The 27971-nt window shown below is 39.5% G+C and overlaps 1 protein-coding gene across 2 annotated transcripts in view; it reads left to right on the forward strand.

The window, feature by feature from the left end:
• The window catches only part of LOC126457045 (protein tramtrack, beta isoform-like), a 197830-nt gene extending 171434 nt beyond the window's left edge, over positions 1-26396 (forward strand). For both annotated transcript variants that reach the window (XM_050093033.1, XM_050093034.1), the window contains one exon: positions 17761-26396. In XM_050093033.1, the coding sequence (XP_049948990.1) occupies positions 17761-18200 (440 nt within the window). In that variant the 3' untranslated portion in view covers positions 18201-26396. The remainder of the gene's footprint in view (positions 1-17760) is intronic.
• Positions 26397-27971: the final 1575 nt, after the last annotated feature.

The following is a 27971-nucleotide window of genomic DNA, read 5'->3' on the forward strand; positions in this document are numbered from 1 at the left end:
ATGAAGCGAGCACACAAGAGAATGCATGCACTGTGCTGCAGGTGCATGGTTACAGCCAGTTGTTGGTCCAGCGTCCCATCAGGTGACGTGTGCTTTGAGGGCATGGTTTCTTCCTAAAGTGCAACTTGCAGAGACAGCTTGTAGATTGCGGCATGACCTGTGGTGAGGGCTGCAGGTAGGGATCAATCTCTGGTAACTGTGATAGCTCCATGTCACTGTCAGAGTCTGTCCCTACATTCCCCCCACCTAAAGACAGCACATAGCGATGGAATCGGCGCGATTTGTGCTGGCTCCAACTCAGCTATTGGCGCGCTACTGCTAGAACTGAATCTGCGGATGCCACTGATGGAGATGACTTCAGAAGGTCTTGCATCTAGATTAGATTAGATTAGTTTCTCATTCCATAGATCCGTGTTGAGGAGATCCTCGTGGATGTGGAACATGTCACCTTTTTTTTAAAGCTGAAATAACAATACTAATAGTATGAATATATACAATACATAATTTGTTTCTATTAAAAAATTTGTCAATGGAGTAGAAGGAGTTGACCACTAGTAAGTCTTTCAGGCTCCTTTTAAACTGATCTTTATTTGTAACTAAATTTTTTATGTTTGCTGGCAAATTATTGAAGATGAGTGTTTCTGAGTAGTGGACCCCTTTCTGAACTAAAGTAAGTGCCTTTAAGTCCTTGTGCAGATCATTTTTGTTCCTGGTATTGTATGTATGAACTGAGCTGTTTGTTGGAAAAAGAGATATATTATTTAGGACAAATCTCCACTATGATGACTTCTGGTGGCATGGGGGCAGGCACTGCCAAGTCCACACCAAGACTGTGGCTTCTGGTGGTGGAACAGAGGAAGTCTGGGGTACTGGAGCCCAGTTCATGACCAGCATGTCACCAAGGGCCCAGTGTTGGTGGTGGAGGAGAGGAGGTGTTTGTGGCGGACAAGGCCAGGGACATATGTTGCACAGCACAGAAGGGCATGGCAGGTTCTGGTGGCATCTGCAGTGGTGACCTTTGGCAGGAACCTCATACTGCGGGCAACCTTGTGAACCCCAGATGTTGGTCAGCAACCATGTTGGATGGTGTTCAAATGATCCAGCCCATGTCAGGGTGCTGGTCTGGTATTGAGGATGGACTGGAGACAGAGACAGAAAAGGGCTGCTGGTGAGAGCAGAGAGAGGGGGGTTGTGAGACTGCCAACCATGGAGAAATTTGGCTGGGATCTTCCCCACAATTAGGGTGGCCCCAAGGTGGCCAAGAACAACGTGAGGGCATCAAATGACAGGGTGGATTTTGTCAGGCCCCCCCATATTCTCTTTGTAAGTTTGTACCATCCATTCCACCTCACAGTTGGGTTGGGGATAAAATGCTTGAGAGAAATTAAAAAACTGGGCAGAGGGGAACCGGGGGCCATTGTCAAAGATGATTGCCTGTAGAAGGCCCTCAATGTCAAGATTTTGCAAGGGTCCTGATCACGTTCAGCATTGTCATGAAGATCATGGGGTGTGTAAATAGAAATTTGGAGTATGGGTCTACCTCAACAAACCACACCTGACACACAAAAGGACTATCAAAGTCTGTGTGGGGGCACTACCAAGAGACTGACAGGGGCAGGGGTGCATAATACTGTTACGTACATGAGATGCAAGACTGTACCATGGTTTTGATGTCCTTGTCGACAGCTGGCCAGTATTCATGGTGGCATGCCAACTGTTTCATGTAAGATACCCCTAGTGACCTGCATCTAGGAGCACAAGAATCGTGGGGTGCAGAGCCAGGGGGATAATGACCTGAGACCTTTTTTGTTATATTTGCACCAGGAGAAATGAAGTGCAGTGGGAGAGCCAGTTCCTTAAGGCGAATAATGTTTAGAGTAGTCATGGTCCTTCACCGAGATATGTGTGACCACCTCCTCATAACCCACTTAGTAACTGTATAGAGAGTAAGGTCCAATCTTGTCTGGGCTGCAGCCATTGTATCATCAAGGAGAAAATCGTGCAGGGCTGGTGCAGAATCAGAATCCAGCTGTATAATGACCTCGTTGGTGTCAAGTTAAGGATCAGGACCCGCTGGAAGTTGGAACAAAGCATTGACATTACATGACATCTGTTCAGCTTAGAGAGGATATCATAGGTATAGCCAGTAAGAAAAATGCAGCCTTTGTGCTGTCCTGTCCTGGTGGCTAGAACACGGTCCAGACAACACGAATAATGGCTTGTGATCGTTCAGCAGCTTGAATCTGATGCCGTACACATAGATGTGATGGCCGAAGCCTCTATTTCAATCTGGGAGTAGTCCCACTATGCAGCACCGATAGCCTCGAACATGAACACAGTTCTCAGAATGAGAATTTTCACTCTGCAGCAGAGTGTGCGCTGGTATGAAACTTTCTGGCAGATCAAAACCGTGTGCCGTACTGAGACTCGAACTCAGGACCCTTGCCTTGCGGGCAAGTGCTCTACCAACTGAACTACCCAAGCATGACTCACCCGTCCTCACAGCTTTACATCTGCCAGTACCTCATCTCCTACCTTCCAAACTTAACAGAAGCTCTCCTGCGAACCTTGCAGAACTAGCACTCCTGAAAGAAAGGATATTGTGGAGACATGGCTTAGCCTTTGTAGAGCACTTGCTCCCGAGAGGCAAAGGTCCCGAGTTCGAGTCTTGGTCCGGCACACAGTTTTGATCTGCCAGGAAGTTTCATGAACACAGTTGAATGTTCAGAGCCATCTGCCTCCTTGTGAGACCGCACCACGCTGATTCCATGCTGTGAGGCCTTGTGTGACAAGAAGAGGAGGCTTCTCAGTGAAAACAGGATGACACATGGTGCCGATTGGATGGCTCGTTTAAGTGCGGAAAAAGCTGCATTACACTCTGGAGACCACCAGAATAGAATCTCTTGTACCTGCAATGTGTTGAGCAGAGAAGACAATTTTGTTATATGAGAAATGAAATAGGTGTAATTGCTAGTTTTTCACATAAAGGATTGCAGTTCCTGAAGATTCTGCACCCAGGACATCTTCACTGTAGCTTGGACTTGCTGCTTAGAAGGATGGATGCTGACTACTAAGCCAAATGGAAAAATTTACATTTTGGAGGTTACATTTGAGCCTAGCCTCAGTTACTCGAGAAAACAAAGACTGCGAGCTCTGAAGATGTTCATCAGTTGGTGCCCTGTCACTATGATATCATCTAAATAATTGCAGCAAAAAGGTGTGTCTTGTATCTGCTGCTCTGAGTAATGCTGGAAGACTGCTGAGGTGCTGGAAATTTCAAAGGGGAGTCTGTTATACCTGTAGAGACCAAAAGGTGTGTTGAGCATCAACATGTCCTAAGAGTCCAGGTGTAGTAGAAACTGTATGTTTGTGTGCGAGAAATCAACCTTAGTATAACAGACACAGTTTTGTAACTTGGAATACAGGTCTTCTGGATGGGGAATTGGAAAAGTATCGACAATGACTTGGACGTTAATGGCCTTAAAATTGCCACATAATCAGAGAGAGCCATCCGGTTCAGTTTTCTCTCCATTGTTAGGGACGAAGTCTATTCGCTCAGTGAGACGGGGGTAATCACTTCAAAGGCTTCCAATCTGTCCAATTCACTCAAGACAAGTAGGATAGGACATGCCCATGAGAAGTGAGGGACAGACTCTGGTTTTAAAGAAATTTTTACTGCCCATCCTAAGCCAAGGTAATCAGATCTGAATATGAGGCAGTTAAGTCTCCAATGCTGCGAAGTGGAATCACTGTGAAGACCAAACACACATTCTCCAAAATGGAAACCCCAACTGTTTGAAAACTTCTAATCCAGTTATATTTTCTGTATTATCAGAAGTAACAACCAAAATTGAAAGTTCCCGTGAAACATTTTTATAGGAGTAGCAAAAACACCTTTCACCTGTGTGTCATTGCCACTAAATGCCATTACTCTCCTACGAAACTGTTCTAACAGAGGTGAATCTAACACAATGTAGGCAGTGCAGTTCCACAAGACGAGAGAGTGTGCCAGTATCTACCTAAAAAGGGACTTCCAAACAATTCAGTTGCAGCATTAATAACAGTAGCAGGCTGAACCATTTTTAAGTAGAGTGCACTGCTTGATGGGGAGCAGTGACTTCGCACCATACTTGTGTTGCCAGTTGCTGGACGACTGACACACTCCATTAATGTGGCCTCTAACGCCACACACAAAACAAGTAGCTGACTGACGCAGGCAGAGGAAGCACGGGTATCAGTGGAAACACTGAGTTTCAACTCCAGAAAAGATTTTGAAAATGAGCTGTGAGAGACAGATCGTTCAGACGCACTTGAAGTGTGTCTGCCATATTCATGTGCCTCTAGGCTGCCATGCTCAAGACAAGGGCAGCGGCGTGGCATTATATGTTTATTGCAGTGACCAAATCAGTTGTGTGATTTCCTGTTATGTGCCTGGGAAATGTTTAGCACTGCACCAGTGGTGAAGGGAAACACTGCAAACTGAACCTCCCACTGGCTTTCAGTTTCCTGTGTGGATTTGAAAGCCTGAGCAATTGCAAGTACTTTGCCTAAGGCAGGATCCAGTTGTTATAAAGCCTTTGAGCTTACCCCTTTGTTAGGTAAATTTCAGAGAAGCAAGGTGTTGGCATACGATTGTCGTCATGATTCTTCAGTGCACACAAGAGCACAATGACAATTAGGACCCTGGAGATCAGTGACCTGGTCTTTAAAAGTTTCTGGTGGTCATTTACAGGGCTGATAAAATTTCAATCTAGGAAATGCCACACAGGATTGACACCCTTAATGATCCAACAGGTTACAAAATTCAGCAGAAGACAAACTATTAGGAGTTTTTAGGGGGGATGACTTGTAGAGCAAAACCAACACACTATGCGGAGACCACAAAAAAAGTTTTCGATCTGAATTGGTTACTTTGTAGGTAAAGTGAAGTGATGGCTCAGGCGTCGTTATGTTTTTCCTGGTCATCACTGCAGTCCAGAAATGAAGGAAGCGGTGGACCAGCCAAAGTTGTCTCATTCCTGATAGACAATGCTGTGATTTCCTGTTGTGTTGTTCCAGTAGTTACCTATCAAGATGCCACTGTACCTGTTGCTGGAGAAGCCAGCACTTCATAAGAGTCTCAGTCCATGTTGCCTGATATATCAGTACACTGCAAGTCTGGAATTACTTGTCGCCACCGTTGAAGTTTGCAGTTATGATCACAATATATTGGATGAAATACACTGACTCAGTACAGGCACACAGTTAATACAGCAACTTGTAGATTCGATGTTACACAAATAGAAAATAGTTGATCAATATTAAAGACCATGCATAGTCTAGAATCAAAGCAAATGTTGTCAACAGATAGTGGCCAGTAAAGAGAATGTTCCATCAAGCAAGCACATGAGGCAGGAACACGGTTATAGCCAGTTTGCAGTCACAAGGTCCCATTGCCAGGTGATGGAATGTGTGCTCGGGCAGTATGGTCTCTTCTCAGAGCACCACCTGCAGGGACAGCTTGTAGATTGTTGCACCACTGGTGGTGATAGCTGCAGGTAGAGATCAATCTCTGACAGCTGTGATAGATAGCCCCATGTTATTATTGAAGTCTGTTACTGCAAATGTGGCTCTAGTGAGCTTGCAAAGAGTAAGTGACATGGGCATGTGGAGTCAGGGGTGGACAGGAGTGTGGACAGGGGCACAAGAGGGCAAGGGTCTAGAAGAGTCAGGGGCCAGTAAGATTGTGGGATTGAAGAATTTGTTGTAAAGCATCAGTCTCTGCTTTCACCCATGTCAGATACATGTCCATCCTTCTCCCATGCCTCCCAAATCACTCATTCTACATTCACATCCTTCTCTCCACAGTCTTCCTCTTCCTTGGCTCTTCCTCCCCCTTTTCCCACTCCACCCCTTGCCTGCACCAGGGTGAGTTCACTGATTCCACATTGCTGTCCCATGCACCTGCTGCCTCTCCTTACCAGCTGTCAGCCACCTTCTCCTCCAACCGTCCCTCTGCCCCCCTGCCTCTCTTTCCTCCTCACCCACTCTATCTCGTACAGCCTCTCAACTCAGTGCAGATACAATGTAGCTGTCCAGAGCAGTGTCAGTGCAGCTGTATGTGTATGTATTCTGCAGTCATCTCTGAAGAAGGATATTGTCTGGAAGCTATATGATGAGTTGTTACATTTACTTCTTCCATTATTTATATTCTATCATGAATTCTCCATTATCATATTTGGTACCATTAGAGCTTTCTTGTTGAAGAAAATTTTCTTCAAGTACAACAATCTACTTCTGATGCATTTCGTTCTCCTGTACTTTTTAGTAATCTTGTTTCATGGATAGGATGGCTCTTTCATTATTCTCTTTGTTCTCCAAATTAGCATCCAGCAGGTCATTGTATGCATTACCGTTTAGCACTTTCATGTTAGTGTTCTTTATCCTTAATGTATATTCCATCCTATATAAGCATTGACCATACCATCTAGTAGGTCTTCTGTGTCTTCCTTGCTTTCAGATGGAAGGCCTATATTTTCTGCAGGTTCCATCACTTATGTCTATTCCCAATATACTTTCATTCCTATTTTGAAATTGTCTTTTACATACTTCATTGTTTCTTCAACAAATAAACTGAACAATATTAGCAGCAATGTTGCTTTACAATGTTTTCAACATTAATTTGATCGTATTAATCATCTGTTTTTATAACATCGACTCACTGTTTGAAAGTATTGTAAACTGCTTAATCTGTCTCTGAACTTTACTCATATTCTATGGTAAACTGACATTTGTGATCTAGTTACTGTATTGCATATAACTAACATACAGTGTTACATTTAATTTTCCTTTTCAACAGTAGTTTATATTGTCAGCACTTATTTTCAGTTAACATTATTTTCAAGTTTGTTAGCAACTAACCCTCAAAAAAGTTTTATCCCAGATTTTTCTATTGTCTTAGTAGAAATATCATTTTGCATGCTAATTGCTTCAGTTCTTAAAAGAAATTAGTAATACTTTTTGCTTAATGGCTCCAGAAATTGGAAGTGAATGATCAGTCCTATTTTAAAGTTATTTGTTTACTGTTTCATTAGACATTGCAGCAGCCACAACACAGGTTCACTATGAAAGCTGTTCTTGAACATGGGATGAGGTAGTTGATATTCGTAAGTAGCTGGACACTGCCCTGACTACTGTCAAACATTTGAAAGCTACTGCAAATGGGTATGTTGGGAAAGCTCCAGAAGGCCGTACACCAGAGGTACCAAAATTACCTGAAGTGGATCCTGTCTCTTCTACAGCAACTATGGAATCTATCACTCCCAGTCCATGAGGGGAAGGACGTGAGATGTCATACCCACCCCACTAACCAATAAGTTAAACGTGCCCCTGAAATCAAAGTCGAACCAGTGAGACTTACTTCTGCTGTTGGCCTGTAGGGAAACCTGCTGTGTTCTGTATCAGGAGGAAGCAAACACAAAAGGTTAGAGATCTATTAATCATCAACAGTTCAAATATTTGGTAAGTATGATACACCTTAGGGAAGCAGCAACAATGGATGGGAAGGAACTCCAGGTGCACTCAGTGTGTATACCTGGAGGGCTCATTCAACATTTTGAAGACGTTATTTCAGCAGCTATTACAGTAACAGCATGCAACCAACTGCAGATTGTGGTGCACACTGGAACAAATGATGCCTATTGTCTTGGCTCTGAGATCATACTTTGAACATTCCAGTGACTGGCAGAGAAAGTTGAAAAGAGCAGCCTTGCTCACATAGTTTTGACAAAGCTCACAGTTTGCAGTGCTGTGCCGAGCACTGGTCCTTGCCCCCTGTTTCTGAGCTGCATGGAAGGACTGAACCAGAGACTTCAAAGGTTTTGTTGACGAGGTAAATGGTGACTTCTTGGACTTAAACTATGTGGAATGGTCCCCTGAAGGGGTCAAGTGTGCACTAAACATCAAAGGCCAGTTCCCAGATATCTGACAATGTGGAATGTACACAATGGCTTTCTATATTAGGCTACTCTCCAACCAGTCCGGATAGCAATAGCTGTGTCAGTATAAAATCCAAGGAAATGTCCCCTACAGGTTAAAGTGTTAAAATTGTAGTGATTAACTGCCAGAGTTTTCACAATAAAGTGCCGAAGCAAGCACACGTGACAAGTGGAGGAGCTCACATAATACTAGATACAGAAAGCTAGCTAAAATATGAAATTGACAGCAGTGAGATTTTTGGGGAGAATTTAAGCATATATCAAAGGATGCACTTTTGGTAAATGGAAATGGAAATAATGTATTATTTGTTGCAGCAGTCAAGAAAATCAAATCAACCAACAGAAATTGATACTGCATGCAAGATTGTTGGTCAAGACCCAATATCAAGGATGGGCATAAACTTATTATCAGATCCTTCTATTGGCCATCAGACTCACATCCAGATCTAACTGAAAACGTTGGACACAACATAAATTAACTGATACATAAGTTCTCCAGTCAGCACTACCATCATTGGACGAGACTTAAATCATCAACAGTTAACTGGGAAAATTACAGTTTTGTAAGTAATGGGTATGACAAGAGATCCTGTCCTCTGAACATTACCCAGAACAGATTGTTTAGAAAACCATTTATGATGGAAATATATTGTGTCCCCTAGTACAAAATAGATTTGATATTTGTGAGAATGTCCACCTAGAAATTGGTATCAGTGACTATGAATGAGTTGTAGCTACAGTGACTGACAAAGTATTAAGGGCAACAAGTAGAAGTAACAACAACTGATACCAGTTACAATAATAACTGGTATCAGTGACTATGCAGCAGTTGTAGCAAACAGTGATTGCCAAAGTACAAAGGGCAACAATTAGAATGGTTTATATGTTCAACAGACTAGAAAAAGGTGCAGGAATGTTTTGTTTCAACAAGGAACTCACAACATGTAGCTCTGAAGAAGAACTGTGGCTCAGGTTTAGGAGAATGGGAAGTGATGCACGTGATAGATATGTACAGGGTGTACATAATATCCGGGAACACTTTCAATTATTTATTGCACAAGAACCAGACATTGTACAGATATCATACATATGTTATTTTGAAGAGAAACCCTGATTTTTTTTTTCCCTCCATGTATACCGCCACAGCGTAGTTTGGTAATTTGCCGATAGTCAGCACTAGTTGCAAACTTGGCGAGTTCAGGTGCGGAGCAAGCTTTCCGTGTGTTGGAGTTTGACAAAAACAAGTGTGTTACAGCTGTTCAACGGATGTTTAGAACCAAGTATAGTAAGAAGCCACTGACAAGGAAGGCCATTTACCAGTGGCACAACAAATTCGTTACGGTGGGTTGCTTGTGCCCGGCAAAGAGAAGCAAATGTACCAGTGTGAGTGAAGTGAAAATGGAGAGCATACGAGAGACATTCGTAAGGAGTCCAAAGAAATTGGTGCGTCGTGCATCCCGCGAGCTCGAAATGACTCCAATGACAGTGTGGAAAGTCCTGTGACAGAAGCTGCCTATGAAACAATTCTAATTGGATCTATTGCAGAAGCTCAATGATGACGACAAAAATAAGCGTTTTGAGTTTTGTTCGCAGTTGCAACAATTGAATGAGGATGGCGATGGCATTGTTGATCGCGTAATTTTTAGCGATGGAGCCACTTTTCACACTAATGGGAAAGTGAAGAGGCATAATTGTCGAATCTGGAGTACAAAGCATCCACACAAATGCACTGAACTTGAGCATGATTCACCGAAGGTAAATGTTTTTTGTGCCTTGTCACATCGAAAACTGCACCTGCCTTTCTTGTTCGCTGAGAGCACTGTCACTGGATATCCCTGCTTGGACTTGTTGCAGCAATGGCTGATGCCTCAAATGCAATTGGACGCTCCATTCATCTTTCAATAGGATGAGGCTCCACCCCATTTTCATTATGAAGTTCGTGGGTATCTGAACATAGAGCTGCCACATCGATGGATTGGCTGTGCTACAGAAGGGGATTGCTGTTTCATGAAATGGCCTCCCCAATCACCAGATCTCACTCTGTGTGACTCTTTTCTGTGGGGACACATTAAAGATCTGGTGTATGTACCACCTCTACCACGTAATGTAGCAGAGTTGCGGGAGAGAATATGGAAAGCAACGGCCACAGATGACTATGCCATGCTGGGACAAGGTATGGCAAGAATTCGATTACTATATTGATGTCTGCCCCGGGTCACTCATGGTTTGCATATCGTATGCTCGGGGGGGGGGGGGGGGGGGGTGACAACTTTCAGAGTTTCTCTTCAAAGTGCAATATATATGACATCTGTACAATGTTTAGTTCTTATGCAATAAATAATTGAAAGTGTTCCCAGACTTTATGTACACCCTGTACGTAGTAGGAAGGTTCATTATGGGAGGGATTCTCCCTGGTATACTATCACTGTAAAGAATCTTCTAAAGACACATATACTACTGCATAATAGATGTAAAACAAAGCATTTTTCATGTATAACGCCACAACGTAATTTGGTAATTGCCGATAGTCAGCACTAGTTGCAAACATGGCAAGTTAAGGTGCGGAGCAAGCTTTCCGTGTGTTGGAGTTCGACAAAAATAAATGTGTTACAGCTGTTCAATGGATGTTTAGAACCAAGTACAGTAAGAAGCAACCAACAAGGAAGGCCATTTACCAGTGGCACAACAAATTTGTTACAATGGGTTACTTGTGTCTGACAAAGAGAAGCGGACGTCCCAGTGTGAGTGAAGTGAATATGGAACATGTACGAGAGACATTCATAAGGAGTCCAAAGAAATCAGTGCGTTGTGCATCCTGTGAACTCGAAATGGCTCCAATGACAGTGAATGAATGAAGTGCATTTGGCTGTCAAGAGGGCAATGCATAAACACTTAAATTACTGCCACAGCAGAATGCCCTTGAAGCATCAGTCACAAAACCCTAAAACATTCTGGCTCTATGTAAAGGATGTTAGTGGCACCAAACTTAGTGTCCAGCACCTATGGATGAGATAAGAACGGAAATTGAAAGCAAAGCAAATGCATAAATTTTGAACTCCATTTTCAAATGTCCCTTTACAAATTAAAATCCAGGGCTATTGACCCAATTCACTGTGTACATCACTGCAGAGAGGGGTGATATAGATATTAGTATCAGCGGTGTTGAGAAACAGCTGAAATTGCTATAATTGAACGAAGCTCTGGGGCCCAATGAAATCCCCAACAAATTTCTACACTGAATTTTTGTCCGAGTTGTTTCCTCTTTTAACATTAATCTGCTGTAGAGCTCTCAAACATGAAGCCATACCCAGCTGTTGGAAGAAAGTGCAGGCCATACCTGTGAACAAGAAGAGTAAAAAATGTACAGTATCTTGACATCCATTTGCTGCAGGATCTTAGAATATATATTGAGCTCAAACATAATGAGGTATCTTGAACAGGTTGAACTCCTTCATGCCAACCAGCATAGATTCTGAAAACATTGAACATGTGAAACTCAATTTGCACTTTTCCAAAAAGCATTTGACTTTCTACCACACTGATGCTTATTATCGGAAGTATGATCATGTGGGCTGTCAAGTGAAATTTGTGACCAGATTGAGGATTTCTTTGTAGTGGAGGAAGCAGCGTGTTATATTGCATGGGGAATCATCAAGAGATGCAGAAATAACTTCAGCTGTGCACCATGGAAGTGTGCTGGGACCCTTGCTGTTCATGTTGTATGTTAATGACCCTACAGACCATATCAGTAGTGAGCTCAGACTTTTTGTGGATGATACAGTTATCTGTAATGAAGCACTATCTGAAAAGCTGCACAAATACTCAATCAGATCTTGATAAGACTTCAAACTGCTGCAGAAGTTGGCAGCTTATTTTAAATATTCGAAAGAGTAAAACTGTGCACTTCACAAAACTAAAAAACATAGTATCCTGTAACAACAATATCAGTGATTCACAATTGGAACTCGTCTTCTCATTCAGATACATGAGGGCAACAGTTTGTAGGGATATGAAATGAAATGCTTGCATAGGCCCAGTCATAGGCAAAGCAGGTGGAAAACTTTGCATTTTCCTAGTATTCTACCACTTATTCAATCAGTCTACAAAGGAGATTCCTTATAAGTCACTTGGGTGGCAGATCTTAAAACATTGTTCAGGTGCATGTGACCTGTAGCGTATAGAACTAACAGGGGACATTGAACAAATACAGAGAAGGGTAGCATGAATAGTCACTAGTTTGTTTTATTCTGGGAGAGTGTCAGGATATGCTGAAGAAACTGAACTGGCAGACACTTGAAGACTGGTACAAACTATCCCAAGAAAGCATACTTAGAAAGGTTCAAGAACCAGCTTTAAATGATGACTCTAGGAATGTACTGCAATCCGCTAAGTCTCACTCCCATAAGGATCATATGCAAGTGGAACAGGAAGAAACCTTAATTTATGGTACAGTGGGAATTCCCCTCTGCTATGCACTTCATAGTGGTTTACAGAGTATGGCTGTAGATGTACATAATATCCTTGTACTGGTAGTTGCAGATGTAACTACTATTCTTCTGTTTAAAAGTGTCAGGTTTTCACAACCTCTCAGTGCTATAAATCTCCTAGGCTTACATGGTGTTTGTGATGTTTCAGTAAGGATATTCTCTCCTCCCATCTTCTAGCAAAGTACTTGTGTGTCACAATCTGTGTCCTTTTATAGGTGTCAGTGGAAGCAGTAATTTAAATGTTGTAACAGGAACTCCAGAACAGTTGAACTGACACTCCAGTTCCATGTTTTGATGAGTGGCAACTCATGACTGTTCACTACTGACTCATGAGTTGCGGCTGAATGTCACTAGTATCTTTTAGCTTCCAAAGGGGACTGCTCAGTTTTGCTGGGGTAGATCTCTTGGCTAAATTAATCCAACTCATAAGGAGAACAAGGCAGGTGCCATAATCCATTTCCCAGAAACTTCGCTTAGTGGAAGAAGAGTCAAAATAAGTGATCACATGTCTCGGCTTATCCATAGATTCTTGACTGTTTCTGAGAAAGTGATGGTCAATTTTTTGACGTAACTTAGGTGCCTTTTAGCGCGCGATAATCTCAGCCAAGATAGTAGCACAGTGGCTAGAGCGCAGTCTCTCACTTTTGCACCTTGTGCTCAATATTTTTCCATTTATTCACTCAAGGTCATAGAAGGTTATGGTGCAAATGCTTCTTATCAAGTTAGAAGATACATGGGTGTTGTGTTAACTGCAAAATTGCAACTGGGTTTCACCATAAGTGTCATACATTTATGATGTAATGTAGTTGTGTGATATTTTCAGGGATTACAATATTTTTAAATCCTCATATTCCTATATTTCATTCTTACATCATTTCTTACATTAATTCTACAATATAAGGAAAATAAAGATTGCTCCTTGCCGTAAAGATGACATGCTAAGTTGCAGACCAGCGCAATGGAAGGACACTTACATATTAGCATTCAGCCAAAGGCTTCAGCAAAAAAGGAAACGCACATTCATTCGCGCTAGTAAGCACATCTCACACACAAATGAGCGCCTTCTCCAGCAGCTCAGACCAGAATGATTATAGTAATTATTATATTAAATATTATTTTTCGTATTTTATTCTTATATTTATTTTTTAGTAAGATTTGGTGTATTCCTTTGGATGATACTGATCTTAGAAACATTCAAAACAGAGAAATTCTGAACACCACGCGATTGTGCGAAGTCAAGTTTTCCACAGTGAAATTTCTTCAGATGAATCTCGCTCAGGTTTAGAACACGGGGCACAAATGTGTGAAGCCATAATGCTTGCCACTCTGCCGGTGCATCAGTTGAACGTTTACTCACAAGGAGGCACATAATGTACCTTGAAAACTTTGACTTCCTTTTTCTCAGAAATTGTCAAGTATCTGCGAATAAGCTGAGACATGCGTTCGCTTATTTTGAACCCTTGTTAACTGAGCAAAGTTTCTGGGAAATTAGGTTATGGCACTTGGCATGTTCTCATCAGTGCCATATGGGTTTCAACTGCCTCCTTAATTATGCTGTCCCAGAAACCAGCTATTGAATGGATGACCAGTCACACTTCATAATTCTCTCTCTCTCTCTCTCTCTCTCTCTCTCTCTCTCTCTCTCTCTCTCTGTGTGTGTGTGTGTGTGTGTGTGTGTGTGTGTGTGTGTGTGTGTGTGTGTGTGTGTGTGTGTTTTCTATTTCCGACGAAGGTCTGGATGGCTGAAAACTAATTTTCTGACAATCTTTTTGGTGTGCCTATCTGCAACTCAGCATCTCTACTGTATGGTGAGTAGCAACTATACTTTTCATAGTGTGTCAGGTATTTAGGCGTCAAAAGTAAAGGGTGATATATAATAAGGTAAAGTTCAATGTCAAAATCAATTCAGGTTTAATACTAAAGAAACTAAGAAACATGCACTGGAAAACATTAATTAATACGAGTAAATCTATGGAAACCAACCACAGTTGAACTCAAAACCTGTGGGAAGAGAAACTATAGCTTTACCTTTTGGTTACAACAGCAAGTCACTGAAGGTGTTTGTGAGTCATGAGATTAATTAAACCAAGCTTCCAGTCCTCCATTACTGCAATGTTACATACTTTGTCAACTGCTTTCTTGTTTTAAAGTGGACCATTCATCATTTTCACACAGTGTATTTTTTTCATAAATTTCAATATTGTATCTCATTTTAAAGAATATGGGACCAAGTCTCCAGACATCTGATGTTGATTTGCGGACTTTACAGCTGTTATCTTATTTGTCTCATAATGATGTGCTACCTACGTTGTCTCTGCTGTGGTGCAGCAATTAGACTACAGACAGTTCATAATACATTGCAATTTCAATATAGTAAGCAAACAATAGGAATATCTATGATAGCAGTATAGCACACTGGACATTCAGCCAACATCAAACTAAAATAGCCATGTGACATGTATAACACTGATGGTTTACATATTGAGCTAAGATATAAACTTCAATATTACTCTTATTTGGGCTGTTTTACAATTTATTTATTAGTGACAGTAGTAGTAGAGGTTGTCACTGTTATGGATGTGAATCAAAATATGTCAAAGGAGGAAAAGTTACCTTAAGTAGGTCATTGTCGTCATTATCACCACCACCACATCATCAGGTTACAGCTCCGGTTTCCAGGATCCTGATGACAAGTTCTTTTGAAATTTTTCTATTCTTGTATGGCTCTTACTCACAGACACTGTCCCAAAGGAGACCTCTTTCAGGGACACCCTTCTTAATTATGTCAATCCGTCTTCTTCTTGGCTGTCCATCATGACTTTCCCATTTCTAGTAATTTCGAGGATTTTCTTGGCCATTCTGGTTTCTAACATATATTTAACATGACCATACCATCTTAAACTAGATTGCCATAGTTTATCCAGTACGGTGAGTTTTACATTTTCATCAATTGTGTTCCTTTCATACCTTATCTTATCCATTTTCATTTGCCTCATCATAGATCTAAGAAACTTCATTTCAGCAGCTTGGATTTGGCTATTCCCTCCCTCCCTCCCTCCCTCCCTCCCTCCCTCCCTCCCCCCAAGAACACAGAAAGGGCTATGATGTACAGAAATGTGAATGTGGCAAAGTGTACATTGGTTACTCTGAGTGATGCATTAGCACTCACATTGAAGAATGAACACTGTGTATGACTGGTGCAAAATAACTAATCAGCTGTACCTGAACACCCTCAGGACTGTGGCCAAACTATTAATTTTCAAAAACCTTGTGTGCTTACTCAGCAGCTGTGAATCCAACAGGAAAAAAAAAAACAAAGGGAGTCTACTGAAATAGTTAAATACCCTACCAGCGTGAACAGGGACAGCAGCTAAAATTTACTGACAGCCTGGCTGCCATCAGTCAGAGTCCATCAGGGCAAATGTGTTCAACAGCCAGCATCTTCAAATGACCTGGATTAAACAGTATATAAACAAGACATCAATTCGCCATTGCCTGCCAGTCACCAGCCATAGTCACCACTCCACACCACTTTTTGTTTTGAATTATCCAGTGGCATCCCAGGATGAGACATTGGTAGCCACCTGACAACCAAAATAAGGCAGTGTGTAGGGGAAGACCGTCACCAGAATCCAACATTCACCCTCAAGAGGACAGCTGCAAAGTTGTTCAAAATGTCAGACTTTTAGTTGTTTTAGTATTTCATAATGACGTGGCCTGTTTCTCAAAATGATTTTATTGAAGCTGACACTGGCTGTAGAACCCTACAAACGGATATAATTTAATTTGTATTGCATTTTTCTGATTAGAGGTGACATTTCATCATCTGACGTGACACAGCCATCAGAAACATTGCAGTCTGAAAGGATTGTATACTATCCTAAATGATTTAATAATACATGGGCCCCAAAGATGACAACATTCTGCCAATATGTATCATGTCAAACTATTAATCTCATATGTCATAAGAAATTTGCAAGCCTCAACCATTCCCACTGTAATATGTACAAATTTAAGTTTACTATTATATCTCCAGATAGTTATAAAAATAATGTATTTACATTAAGTAACTTGCTTAACATAGTCTTGCATCTCCTTTAGCCTGGCTTAACTCTAACTCATCATTGCTTAGAAGCCTTTATGCTTCTAAGCAATGAATTTTTTATTCAGATGAATTTTGTTTCATTGATAATGAAATTTTGTCTGTGATGAAGCAGGAGAAATAAGTATCACTTTCTTTGCTATAAAGAAAACCACACATACTATTGCAGTTTTCAAGTGATTGACTGTACCAGAGGACTATATAAGTTTGTATACACACAATGCATGAACAAAGTTAGTAATGTGTTTTGGGGCAATGTTATGTTAGAAGACAATAAGTACCCTTCTTGCAGAACAATATTTATGTTACAGGATACACCCACACCATCATAGTACGACTTCATGCTTAATAGCAGATAGAAGTATCTGTGATCCGAAAGCTCCTCAAACACAAAAAAAACACAGTGGTTCTCTTTGTTACTTGATGTACTTCTCAACTGTTTAAGTCAGTGTCTTCTGTCTGCATTTCTATAGTTTCTTAAGTGATTTGCACGAGATCTCAACAATGCAGCTTTGCCACTACAGTTCAAGTTTACTTAATAACACTTAACTTAAGTATATATCTCAGCTGTTTCTGGTTGTAAAATGTTAAGTTATTCATAAAATGAAATATGGTATTACAGGGGATTGGTGAAGATTGGATTGGCAAATCGGATAACCAACAAAAAGATACTTACTAAAATTTGGGAAGCTTTATGGCACAACTTACATGAAAAAAAGGGAGTGGTTCATGGACATAATAGTTTGGTAATGGAAGATAGTGCCCAGGTAGAAAGTGTAGTGGAAGACCAAGGCTTGAATATGATAAGCAGGTTGAAGTGGATGTACGCTGCAATAGTTACACAGAGATGATGAGACTTTCTCCGGATAAACTGGCATAGAACTGCATCAAACCAGTATTTGAATTGAAAACAATGCTAATAACAAACATGCCATAATGACATCATGTCAGGAATCATATGGAACACTATTTTGGATGTTGTGGAGAATTGGTTCATGAATGTATTATCTTTGATTGCAGAGCACGTGTTCTCACACATGTAAAAGTGTCTTACTAATGTTGTAATGTATTACGTTTTGCTTATTTAATGGCAGTATTGACTGTTGATTATGTTAGTCGACTTTCTGAAAAAAACGTAATATATTTTTATAATGTATTTTAAATAAATTGCTAATTTGAGGCTTTAATTTTACAGCAAGCAGAAGTTTCCCCTACCCGCCATTTCCATGTCCATTCTGTGACCGTGCCTACACCAGTTGGGGCTTCCGCCGACGCCATATCAAAGCAGTACATACTCAATCACAGAAGCTACCGTGCAAATGGTGTGCAGAAGTTCTTCCATCACACTCAGATTGGGAACAACATGTGACAAACAGCCATGGATTGGCTCCCACAGATGCCCACAATGGGCTTTTGATACTTGAAGAAGCACATATGGTTTTACAGATACCAAATCCAACACGCCTTGACACATTTGTCAGTATGATCAGGAAGAATAAAAGTGCTGCCAATAGTAGTGGATCTGGCAGTAGTGGGGGAATAGTTAATGCTGGAGCAAGCAGCAGTTCACAGGATGACCAAGATTGTTCAAATGGATCTGCCAGCGAAGCAGAGAAGCCTGCATCACGGACTTAATATGTTACTCATAATTCGCTTTTCACATTAATTTGTGTTGGCATCACACTTTACTACTTATCTTTAGAAGTGCCAGATCTGAACAACACAGCTCTCCCTGCTGTGAGCTTGATAAATTGCGCATCATTCCTGTGTTTAGTGTCATTTTGTGAATTTAGCAATGTATACTATGAAGCAGAATAATTTACTTGTGATACTTATCAGTTGTCATAAGAAACACATTTTGAAAGGTACTGAGCTCTAATGATATAGTTTTTATCATACAGTGACAAATACAGGGCATATAGACATAAACTGACCATACATGATTCTTCTGTGATGTCTTGGTAAGATTTATTTCTATTCACCTTTTGCTCTCAGATTTGTCACTTTTGCCATGTTTCAATTATAATACACTGCTCAGTATCAGTCCCTAACACCATTACCATTGTGATCCATGTCACAGACTTCCAAAATCAATATTACATATTTTTCACTGACAAAGTATTGTAATACTGCATTTTAATTATGTGTATCATTATAATTATGTGCATCAGTTGTCATTAATTTTTTCCTAAAGTAAAGTCAGTGAGATACTATTTTCATGTTAAATTCATTAAAGTTATATAACTTATGTTAATTTGATAGCACACTGAAGTAGGGTAGTGTAGGAAGTGTAGTATTACAGTGTTTTCTCAAATTATTTTCATTTATACCTGACGCTAATACGTGGACATCAAAAACATAAATTATATTACAAAAGAACATGAGCAGTTGTGCAGAATGTAGACAGATGGTAACAATAGCTTTCTTTACCTTTGATTGATGATTTACTGTAACTAACTCCAAAAAGATTCATTGCACTAGGCTCGATGGGACAGATATCCCCACCTTTGGTTGTACCTGACTTCCAGGTCTGAGAGTTTCACAACTTTTGGACTTCTCATAAAATTATCTTTTTTATCAGACTCAAAGCAAAATATACCTATAACTGAACATACGAATGATGGTTCTCTACTACTTCTGTTGTTCCAACAATGTAAACTTACCAGTTTTACGGGCACAAGACAATAACAGTTTATGCTACCTGTAGCTACTATTTCAAAATCTTATTTTTTTGCCAATGCGTTGTATGTTAAAAAGAAGAGCTTAATTCTTGTGGTTTCAAAGATTGGTGACAAAATATTAAGGAAGATTATTGTTCAATGTCCCATTGACAACAAAGTGATTATACACAGGTATTTAAGGCAAGGTTATAAGCAACAGACATTCAAGAACCAAGTAATTAGATATTATTTATGGGGACAACACTAGTACTGGAACCATCTTTATTAAAGAAAGCATCTCTGAGATTTATGATGACTTAAAAACTCTATCCAACACTCCAGATACTGATGTTGATAGTATTCTTTGCTTACACTTGCAATTAAGAGTACAGCGTATGGATTTCAAGTGAATTTCACTCATTAACATATTTCCATCAGATTTACTTTGAAATATTTTTAAATAATGAACTGCAATGAAAATAATATTTATAAGACAGCAATCATAATATGACATTCTGTACCTGTAATTTGTGCCTTTTTGACTGATGCTTCTTTCCCAACATGTGTAACTTTATTCAGGTGTATATTTGAGAGCAGTGACAATACTGTGTATTTTTCAGTGGGGAACTCATGTTCTACAAATAGTTGCAGTTAATAAAACACTGATTAATGTTTTGTAACAGATTTTTTTATATTTGTAATAAGAGAGTTTAGAAGGGTGGAGTGGATATTTTTGTATAAATTATATGCTGTGTATATTGCATGTATTATGTAACTCCTACTTCCTTCACATTATGACAGAAATATGTCAAGATTATGATGTAATTTCATACTGTATTTTTGGAAAGTTGTTTATTGAAATAGCAGTCCAATAAATTAATTTACATCAACTAGGCTTACAAATATTAAGATGAAAAAATAGCCTGGAATTATTTTGAAAAAAAAACAGTGTTCATCATTAATAACAGAGCCACATGTGAAGAAAATGTTAATACTAGACTGTTGAATCCTATTAACTGCAAGTCAAGCAAAAAACAAACTGCAAATGCAAGTGATAAACTTGAGGGCTTAGACAGCTTAGAAACCCAGTTCCAGTCTTCTCCAGGAGACAATGCTATGGAGTTTGACGAGGGGTTGAACTAAAGGAACATGACAGTCATATCTCTTTTATTCAAAGAATATTCGTTATGCACTTATAACATCATTGTCACACCACTTTTGAGTTGTGTTAATAATTACCATCCCTTGGGTACCACACATCAGTCACACCCTCTCAAGTTTCAGACATAAATTACTGTGTGGTGTGTGTGATTTTGTTCATTTTTTTACATCCCTGGGCTCTCCTCCTCTAACACTATTTTGTTAGTGTCTGGTTAACCAATGCATTAATAATTACAATCCATTAATGTGTCTAAATATATGCCTTCTTTCTAATAAAAATCAAGCAATGAAAACCACAGATCTGAGTAATGTTTGCAACATGCAGTTAAAGATTATCAGAATGATCATAATTCAGTAGCAGTGTAGATGTGTATTTCTTAGTGAGAGCCCAGACACACTCAGACACTTTTAGATGCGTGATTCATTCTTCCCGCATGCAACAGTTCTTGCATCTATCACTGGGTTCCCTACCTCCTTTTACATCTATGGTGACATGCCAAATGTCTCAATGTCACCATTCTTTCTCATCCTCTTCTCTCCACCAATTCTTGGATACCCCATATCCACTCTTTTGGTGGTCTTCCTCTTCTTTTTCTTCCAGGGGATTGTCATGGAAGCACTGTCTTTAGGCATTTGTCTTATTTCATTCTTTTGACATGCCGTAACCACCCAAGCTGGCTGTCTTCCATTCTGTCTGTAATATACTGGCTCTGCCTCCTTTCTCTTATTTCCTCATTTCGAGTTGGGAAATTCTACATGCTCCTCCCAAGTGGTCAATTTCTAAAGCTCTAAGTCTCTTTATACTTTCTGTGAGTTCGTAACACTCACTCCCACAACTTGTTATTGGTTGGTCAATGGATTTGTATAACTGCATTATACCAACCAAAGTACAAGATTCAGTTTTTGGATAACCATTCTTTCCTACCTGATTCATTGTTGTATAACTCTGTCACATCTTCCATCACATGGTAGGATACTACTCATATACTTAAACTGTTTACACACTTTATTTTGATGTCTGTCAATGTGCAAGTTACTTTCCTCTGCTCCTGTTCTCAAAATTAATTTTCAGATCCCACTGTTTGTACTGTTCCATTAACTTCCCAAAAAAGTAAGTAAATTTTACTAAGTTTGTAAAACCATGTTGCTAACTATATAGTTTGCCAGACAATATTTTTAAGTGTAAAAATGCTCTCTACCAAAAAAAAATTGTTCAATATGAGGACTATTTTTAATTCCACAGATATATTGTACATTTTATAAGTAATATTGATCCTTCCCTGAATGAAATGAAAAAAGCATGTTACCTATCTGTAATCACATTGAAGGCAGTGATTTTGTGACAAACACTTACAAAATATAAAATAACAGAAAATAATGTTGTGAGTGAGTTTTGATGCACAAAGAGATGTAAACAGTACAGTAATAAATTATAGGTTGGAAACAACAAACATAAATAGCAATAAAAGGCATAATCTAATGTTTTATGGCTATGGAGCCTTCAAGTTTTTCAACTCATCACTCACAATAGCAGTGTGAATTTTTCGTTCCCTTCAAGTTCTGATTTGGTTGTAATACTTAAGGGACTATTCTGTGCTACCTGCAGTCATTATTTTTTGCTGGTGGAGGAACAAGACTAGGAAAGAATAAAAGTGTGGAAGCTAATGCTGCTTTATGAGCCACTATGTGTGCCTACAAACCATTCTTGAATCATCTGCAGGTGAGCCATTGCCTTCTGTCATTTACGTTTAGAAGTGTAAATAGAACATAATAATATATATTAAATATCAAGTGTGTCAATTAAGAGTGCTCTTTTAATATGAAATGTACAAATGAGAAGAACCCATGGATGCACAAAATATTTTATATTAAAAATATTTATTATTTATCTAATACAAGCAATGCAGAAAGTTTGTCAGGCTTATCTTTGTTGCAGTCTTTGTATATAAAATTATATTGTGGATAGCTGTAAGAATTACCTTTATTGGCACATTGTACTGTCTTCTTCTTGTGCCTTTTTTATTGTAAATTTTTACTGGATGTTTTTTATTTATCGTTTTTGTATAGACAGAAATCTGTTTTTGATCATTGATGAAGAATGCAAACTAGTCAGTTCATTCTAGCACAAGAAATTACTGTTGTTGGTGCATGACATATTTCTCCGTAGCTCTGTATTTGAAGTTCATCTAAAATCATTCATTGTCCCAATGTTCCTGTGTTGATACAGACCTTTAAAAATCATGAGTGGATTCTTATTATAATCTAGTAGTGGAAATAAATACATTTTCACTATTTTTATTAAATATTTAATGTGGGTTGTATATGTACAATTTTAGTTATTACTAATAAACAAATGCTTTTGCAGAGATTGTGTCCAGAAAGTGATTTTACCTGTTCTCAGTTATTACACACTTTTCATGCTGTACAATACCACCTATGAGTCCTTGGGATTTGAATTTATGCTTGTAAATGTTAGTTCTTAAGAAAGAAAGAAATAAAAGCACGCAAAACTGCTTGTTTTATGATGGAACTATTTCTGGTGGCACATTAGTACACAACTGTGTTTTGACCTTACTCTGTGGCACGTTTAATCGAAATCAGTCAACTCATTGGCAGTGGACAAGCAGTTTCCTAAAGAGATGTTACTGCATTCCACTGGGAAATGTTCTTTATCATGAAAAGAAGAAACTGATGCTGCACCTTTGTGTACGTACCAGATAAGTTCCATTAGTGGTGGTCGCTTTCAGAGGGGGACCGTTTATTCCATGCACATCTGCATTTGTTCCTCCCGCTGTTCAGAAAATTTCTGCACATCGTTTTCCGTGGGTATTGCAGTGTGAATATGAAAATCCGTGCCATGAATGCTCTGTTTGCCATATGGTGCCTAAGAGTTATGGAGTCTTAAGAACTCTTCCATGAGGCTCCACAGGAGCACTGCTTTTTTCTTTTTTTTCTGCCTGGAGGAATGAAGAACACATCCCTTAGTAAGCTGCTCATCCAATGCCTCTGAGTTGATTAATGATGTTGAAATTCGTTTCCAGTGTAAGGATGTATTTGAAGACTTCAAAACAGCTGCTCAGTGTCATCTGTATTTTATCAGGATACATGTACGTTGTAACAAAATCTGACTGTTTATTGCTGTGACAAGTAAATTATTCATGAACTTTAAAGACAAATATGACAATGATGTAGTACCATGCATCCTAAGGACTGTCATAATCACTTAATGAGAAATACTGAAAAGACAGGAGTAGGTTTGAGAATGAACTGCAATTATAAGAGTTAAAAAGACATTAAATCAAACTAGTGGTCAATAAAGGAGTAAGGCTGTGTTGTAGTCTATCCCTGGCATTACCTACTCAGTACATTTTGCAAGCAGTAAAGAAAACCAAGAAGAAATTTGGAAAGGGAATTTCATTTCAGAGAGAGAACAAATAAAAACTTCGAGGGATGCTGATGACATTGTAATTTTGTCAGAGACAGCAAAGAACTTGGAACAGCAGCTGAATGGAATGGATAATCTCTTCAAAAGATACCTTAAAATGAGCTTCAACAAAAGTAAAACAAGGGTAAGTGAATATCATCAAATCAGGCAATGCTGAGGGAATTAGGTTAGAGAATGAGATACTATAGGTAGTTGACTTTTTTTTGCGACTTGGACACCAAAATAACTGATGTTGGCCAGTGTAGAGAGGACATAAAATGAAAGCAGGCTGTAGCAAGAAAATCATTTGTGAAAAAGAGGAATTTGTTAACACATAATATAAATTTGTGTGTTAGGAAGTCTCATTTGAAGGTACACTCTAAGACAAAAGAAAAATGATGTGCCACAAAGGAATTACGTGAATGGGATGAATCTCAGCAGATGTAATGTACATTACAGACAAACAAATGGTAATTATTTCCAAAAAACCAGATGATTTATTCAAGAGAAAGAGCTTCACCAACTGAGCAAGTCAAAAAAGGGTTGGGCAACTCTGGCCCTTATGCAAACAGTTATTCAGGTTGGCATTAACAGATAGAGTTGTTGGATGTCTGCCTGAGGGGTATCAAGCCAAATTTTGTCCAACTGGCACATTAGAGTGTCAAAATCCTAAGCTGATTGGAAGGCCCTGCCCAAAATCCATAATGCCTCAAACTTCACAATTGGTGAGAGATCTAGCGACTTGCTGGCCAATTCAAAGTTTGGCGAGGACAAAGGAAGGTGGTAGAAACACTTACTGTGTGCAGGCAGGCAACAAAATGGGAGACAGAATATCGTCAAGGTACCACTGTGCTGGAAGGATTCTGTGGGTGACAACTAAAGGGGTCCTGCTATGAAAAGAAATGGCACCACACACCGTCACTCATGGTTGGCGGGTGACAGTCAGGTTGGTATCCCACCGCTGCCCAGAGAGTCTCCAGACACATCTTCCCTAGTCATCAGGGCTCATTTCGAAGTAGGACTCTTGACTGAAGACAATTCTACTCCAGTCAGTGAGATTTCGGCCAAAGACATGTGGAGATGAGAAGGTACTGAATGAACTGAGGAAAAATGAAATTTATGGCACAACTTGACTATAAGTAGGGATTATTTAATAGAACATATACTGTGGCTGACATCAAGGAATCTTCAGTTTGGTAACTAGAGGCTAAAACTGCAGAGGGGGGCCAAGAGGTGAATACAGTATAAAAGTTCAGACTGATGTAGATTGCAGTAGTGATGCAGAGGTGAAGGGGATTGGACATAAGAAACTTTAGTGGAGAGCAGCATTAACCAGTCTTTGAACCAAAGATCTGATCAACAAATCATCATTTCTATAGTCAATAAATTTAATAAAAGTTTTTGCAATACAGGAAATTAGATAGTTAAAGCTCTTGCAGGGAGTGGTTCAGATAGTAATTTAAGGAAGGAAAGTGTTAAATACAGAAATAGAGAATATTAGGAGAGTGCCAGCAGTAAGAGTGGCCATATAAAGGAAATGGAACACTGAAAATTTCTGGAAGAATGTACACAATTTAGGAGAAAAGCTCACCAAATAGTAGACATGATGAGTCATCGAGCACATAAAAGAGACTAAAAACTTCAGAACAACGTTAGTATCAGGAATCTCCACCTTGTGGATAACATAAAATATAAATAACTATGAAACATCAACACATCTGATTTATAGAATTTGGCAAATTGGTAGGAACATTGGAAATTATCGTATTCTGTTTAGTGAAATTTTGTAATTAACAAGTAATGAAATCGTGTAATACAATGTTACTCAATTTCTTCTGTTAGCCAAAAATACCCGAAATAACATGTGAACTGCTACTGTCAATCTGTAAGACAAATGTACGTAATAGAAGTCTTTAATCTTCAAAGTAATTAAAATACTTTACAGAATAATGCAGCCTACAACACGTCAACAAAACTATCAAAAAGTACTTTTACTCTGAAGGACTGAACTACATTTATTCTAATACAAGGATATAATCATATATACGATCCTGCAGTGCCTGTGTTATTCCAAATTACGATGCTGTGTTCCTTGAGACATGCATCCATGAAGGAACAGGTGGCATCGTGATTCTGAATAACAGAGGTGCTACAATATCATATTTATACACCGACACTGGGCGAGTGACTTTCAAGTAAAATGCATCCCCTTGTATGGGAATATATATAGTGGATGTATGAGTACAAGTTGTAGACACATGGAAGTTTGGGTCTGGCCATGAGTCGTGCTCGGATAGCCTATCAGTAAGGTGACTGCTAAAACGAGGTATGAAAGCTGAAACTGATTTTGTCTTCATATAATTAAGAAATCTAAGATATTCAATTGTTTACTTGAAATGTTTGACGTAAACTTCAGTAATGACATTGTTATTTGTGGAAACTGTTTGTCTAAAAGTGATAAGTGTATTTGAAAATATTTTGTAGGTATGTCAGATTGTTTTAATGTGGTAATTTTTAATTCTAATCCCAAAAAATATATAACATCAATGATGAAAGAATTGTTTGAAAAGCTATATATAAATGGAAGTTGGCTCACTGGGCATAATTGTTTATAGAAGTTTTGTGATGTACCACCTATGTCACTTTGTGCAATAAAAATGCAATCAAAAGTATAAAAACTTATCTTTTCCTTAATCCACATGTGGGGATATCGGACATAGGAACATCTCTGACAGGTGCAGAGTGGGCAATCTTTGGACCGAGTGTGAAGAATGACATTTTGCTCTTAACTGGTGTTTGATGTAGATGGTTGTAAAGTTACTATCTCATATAAAGCGTATGTACATTAACAGGGTCGCATATTATTGGAAGAGTATTTCCTGCTGAACTGTGGTCCACTCTTCCTATACTGGTGACCCCTCATCCGTCATGAAACATGCATTAAATTCACTACTCTACATTAACTTGGTTAAGTTTGTTATGTTGCAACACTGTGGTCCTTATACAACACATCGCCTGTCCTGCCAACTCTGGATTATAGTGTGAACAGGATGTGCATCATCACGCAAATACAATGGTGAAAACTGAATGCACTGACAATTCGTGCCTCAAACCTATGGATGGCACTGGTCTAACCATGCCTCAATAATGGCAGGCAACAATGAATCTTCTCTTGTACTTTGAGGAAAATAACCAACAAAGTTTGCAACATAACTGTAATGCCACTTTCATGTCGTCTGCACCAAGAATCAGATATGAGCAACCGCTTACTGTGTCTTCACAACCAGTTGTGCACCATGTACAATTTAGCAGCCATGTTGCCTGGTACACCGAACAATACTACAGTTATTTCTTCTGCTTCACCACTGAGGCTCAACTCACACCTCAAAGTACCACAGTTCAGCCCCACCCACCCAGCTTTGAGGTTCACGATGACAGAGAGCATTTTCATAAGCAACCAGCATTTTAAACAATGATTCAAAGTATGTTAACCTGCTTTGCCATCTGATGGGACAGCCTGAACTAATCAGCACACCTTATCCTGTCTCCACCACATACAAACAAGTAGAGCATAGCAAAGACAATTCTCTTGCAAAGACTTTATTGAACCCCAGAACAACAGCTGCAGGAGGCTATCTACAAACAGAATCTCCTTGACAAAATGTCCTCACGACTTTGGCATTGTATCCACACAACTATGGCTCATACTCTGTCAGAAAAACCTTATGAACCCTATGGATCATCAAGTTACTGACCGAGACGCAATGGTGATGATCACACACAAGCCCGAACCTCTATAAAAATGACGCACTGGCTGATCACATGTCCTTGATGATCAACCGCTCCTGAATATTAAAAAGACAGAAGGACGCCAGCCTGCTACTTTGAAAGACATGTCGTACTCCACTTGTTTCCAGTTCAGCCAGCTAGACACAACCCGAGGATGAAGTCGCACCACCTCAGTGGCCAACAACATCTCCTAAAACAACAGCCTTGTCTGCGCCATGGACCAATGATGCACAGCTGGCCAATGGCCATTGATCTCCTAGTTCCACAGTCAATCTGGACATGCTGCTCTCAAGTGGATTGAAATAGGTGCTTCGGCCTGCCCCAAGGAGCAAATTCGCCTACCCCATCCGTGTCTAGCACCAACACATGTTG

This window comes from Schistocerca serialis, chromosome 2, assembly GCF_023864345.2.
Source record: "Schistocerca serialis cubense isolate TAMUIC-IGC-003099 chromosome 2, iqSchSeri2.2, whole genome shotgun sequence".
In the NCBI taxonomy this organism is placed as follows: Eukaryota; Metazoa; Arthropoda; class Insecta; order Orthoptera; family Acrididae; genus Schistocerca; species Schistocerca serialis.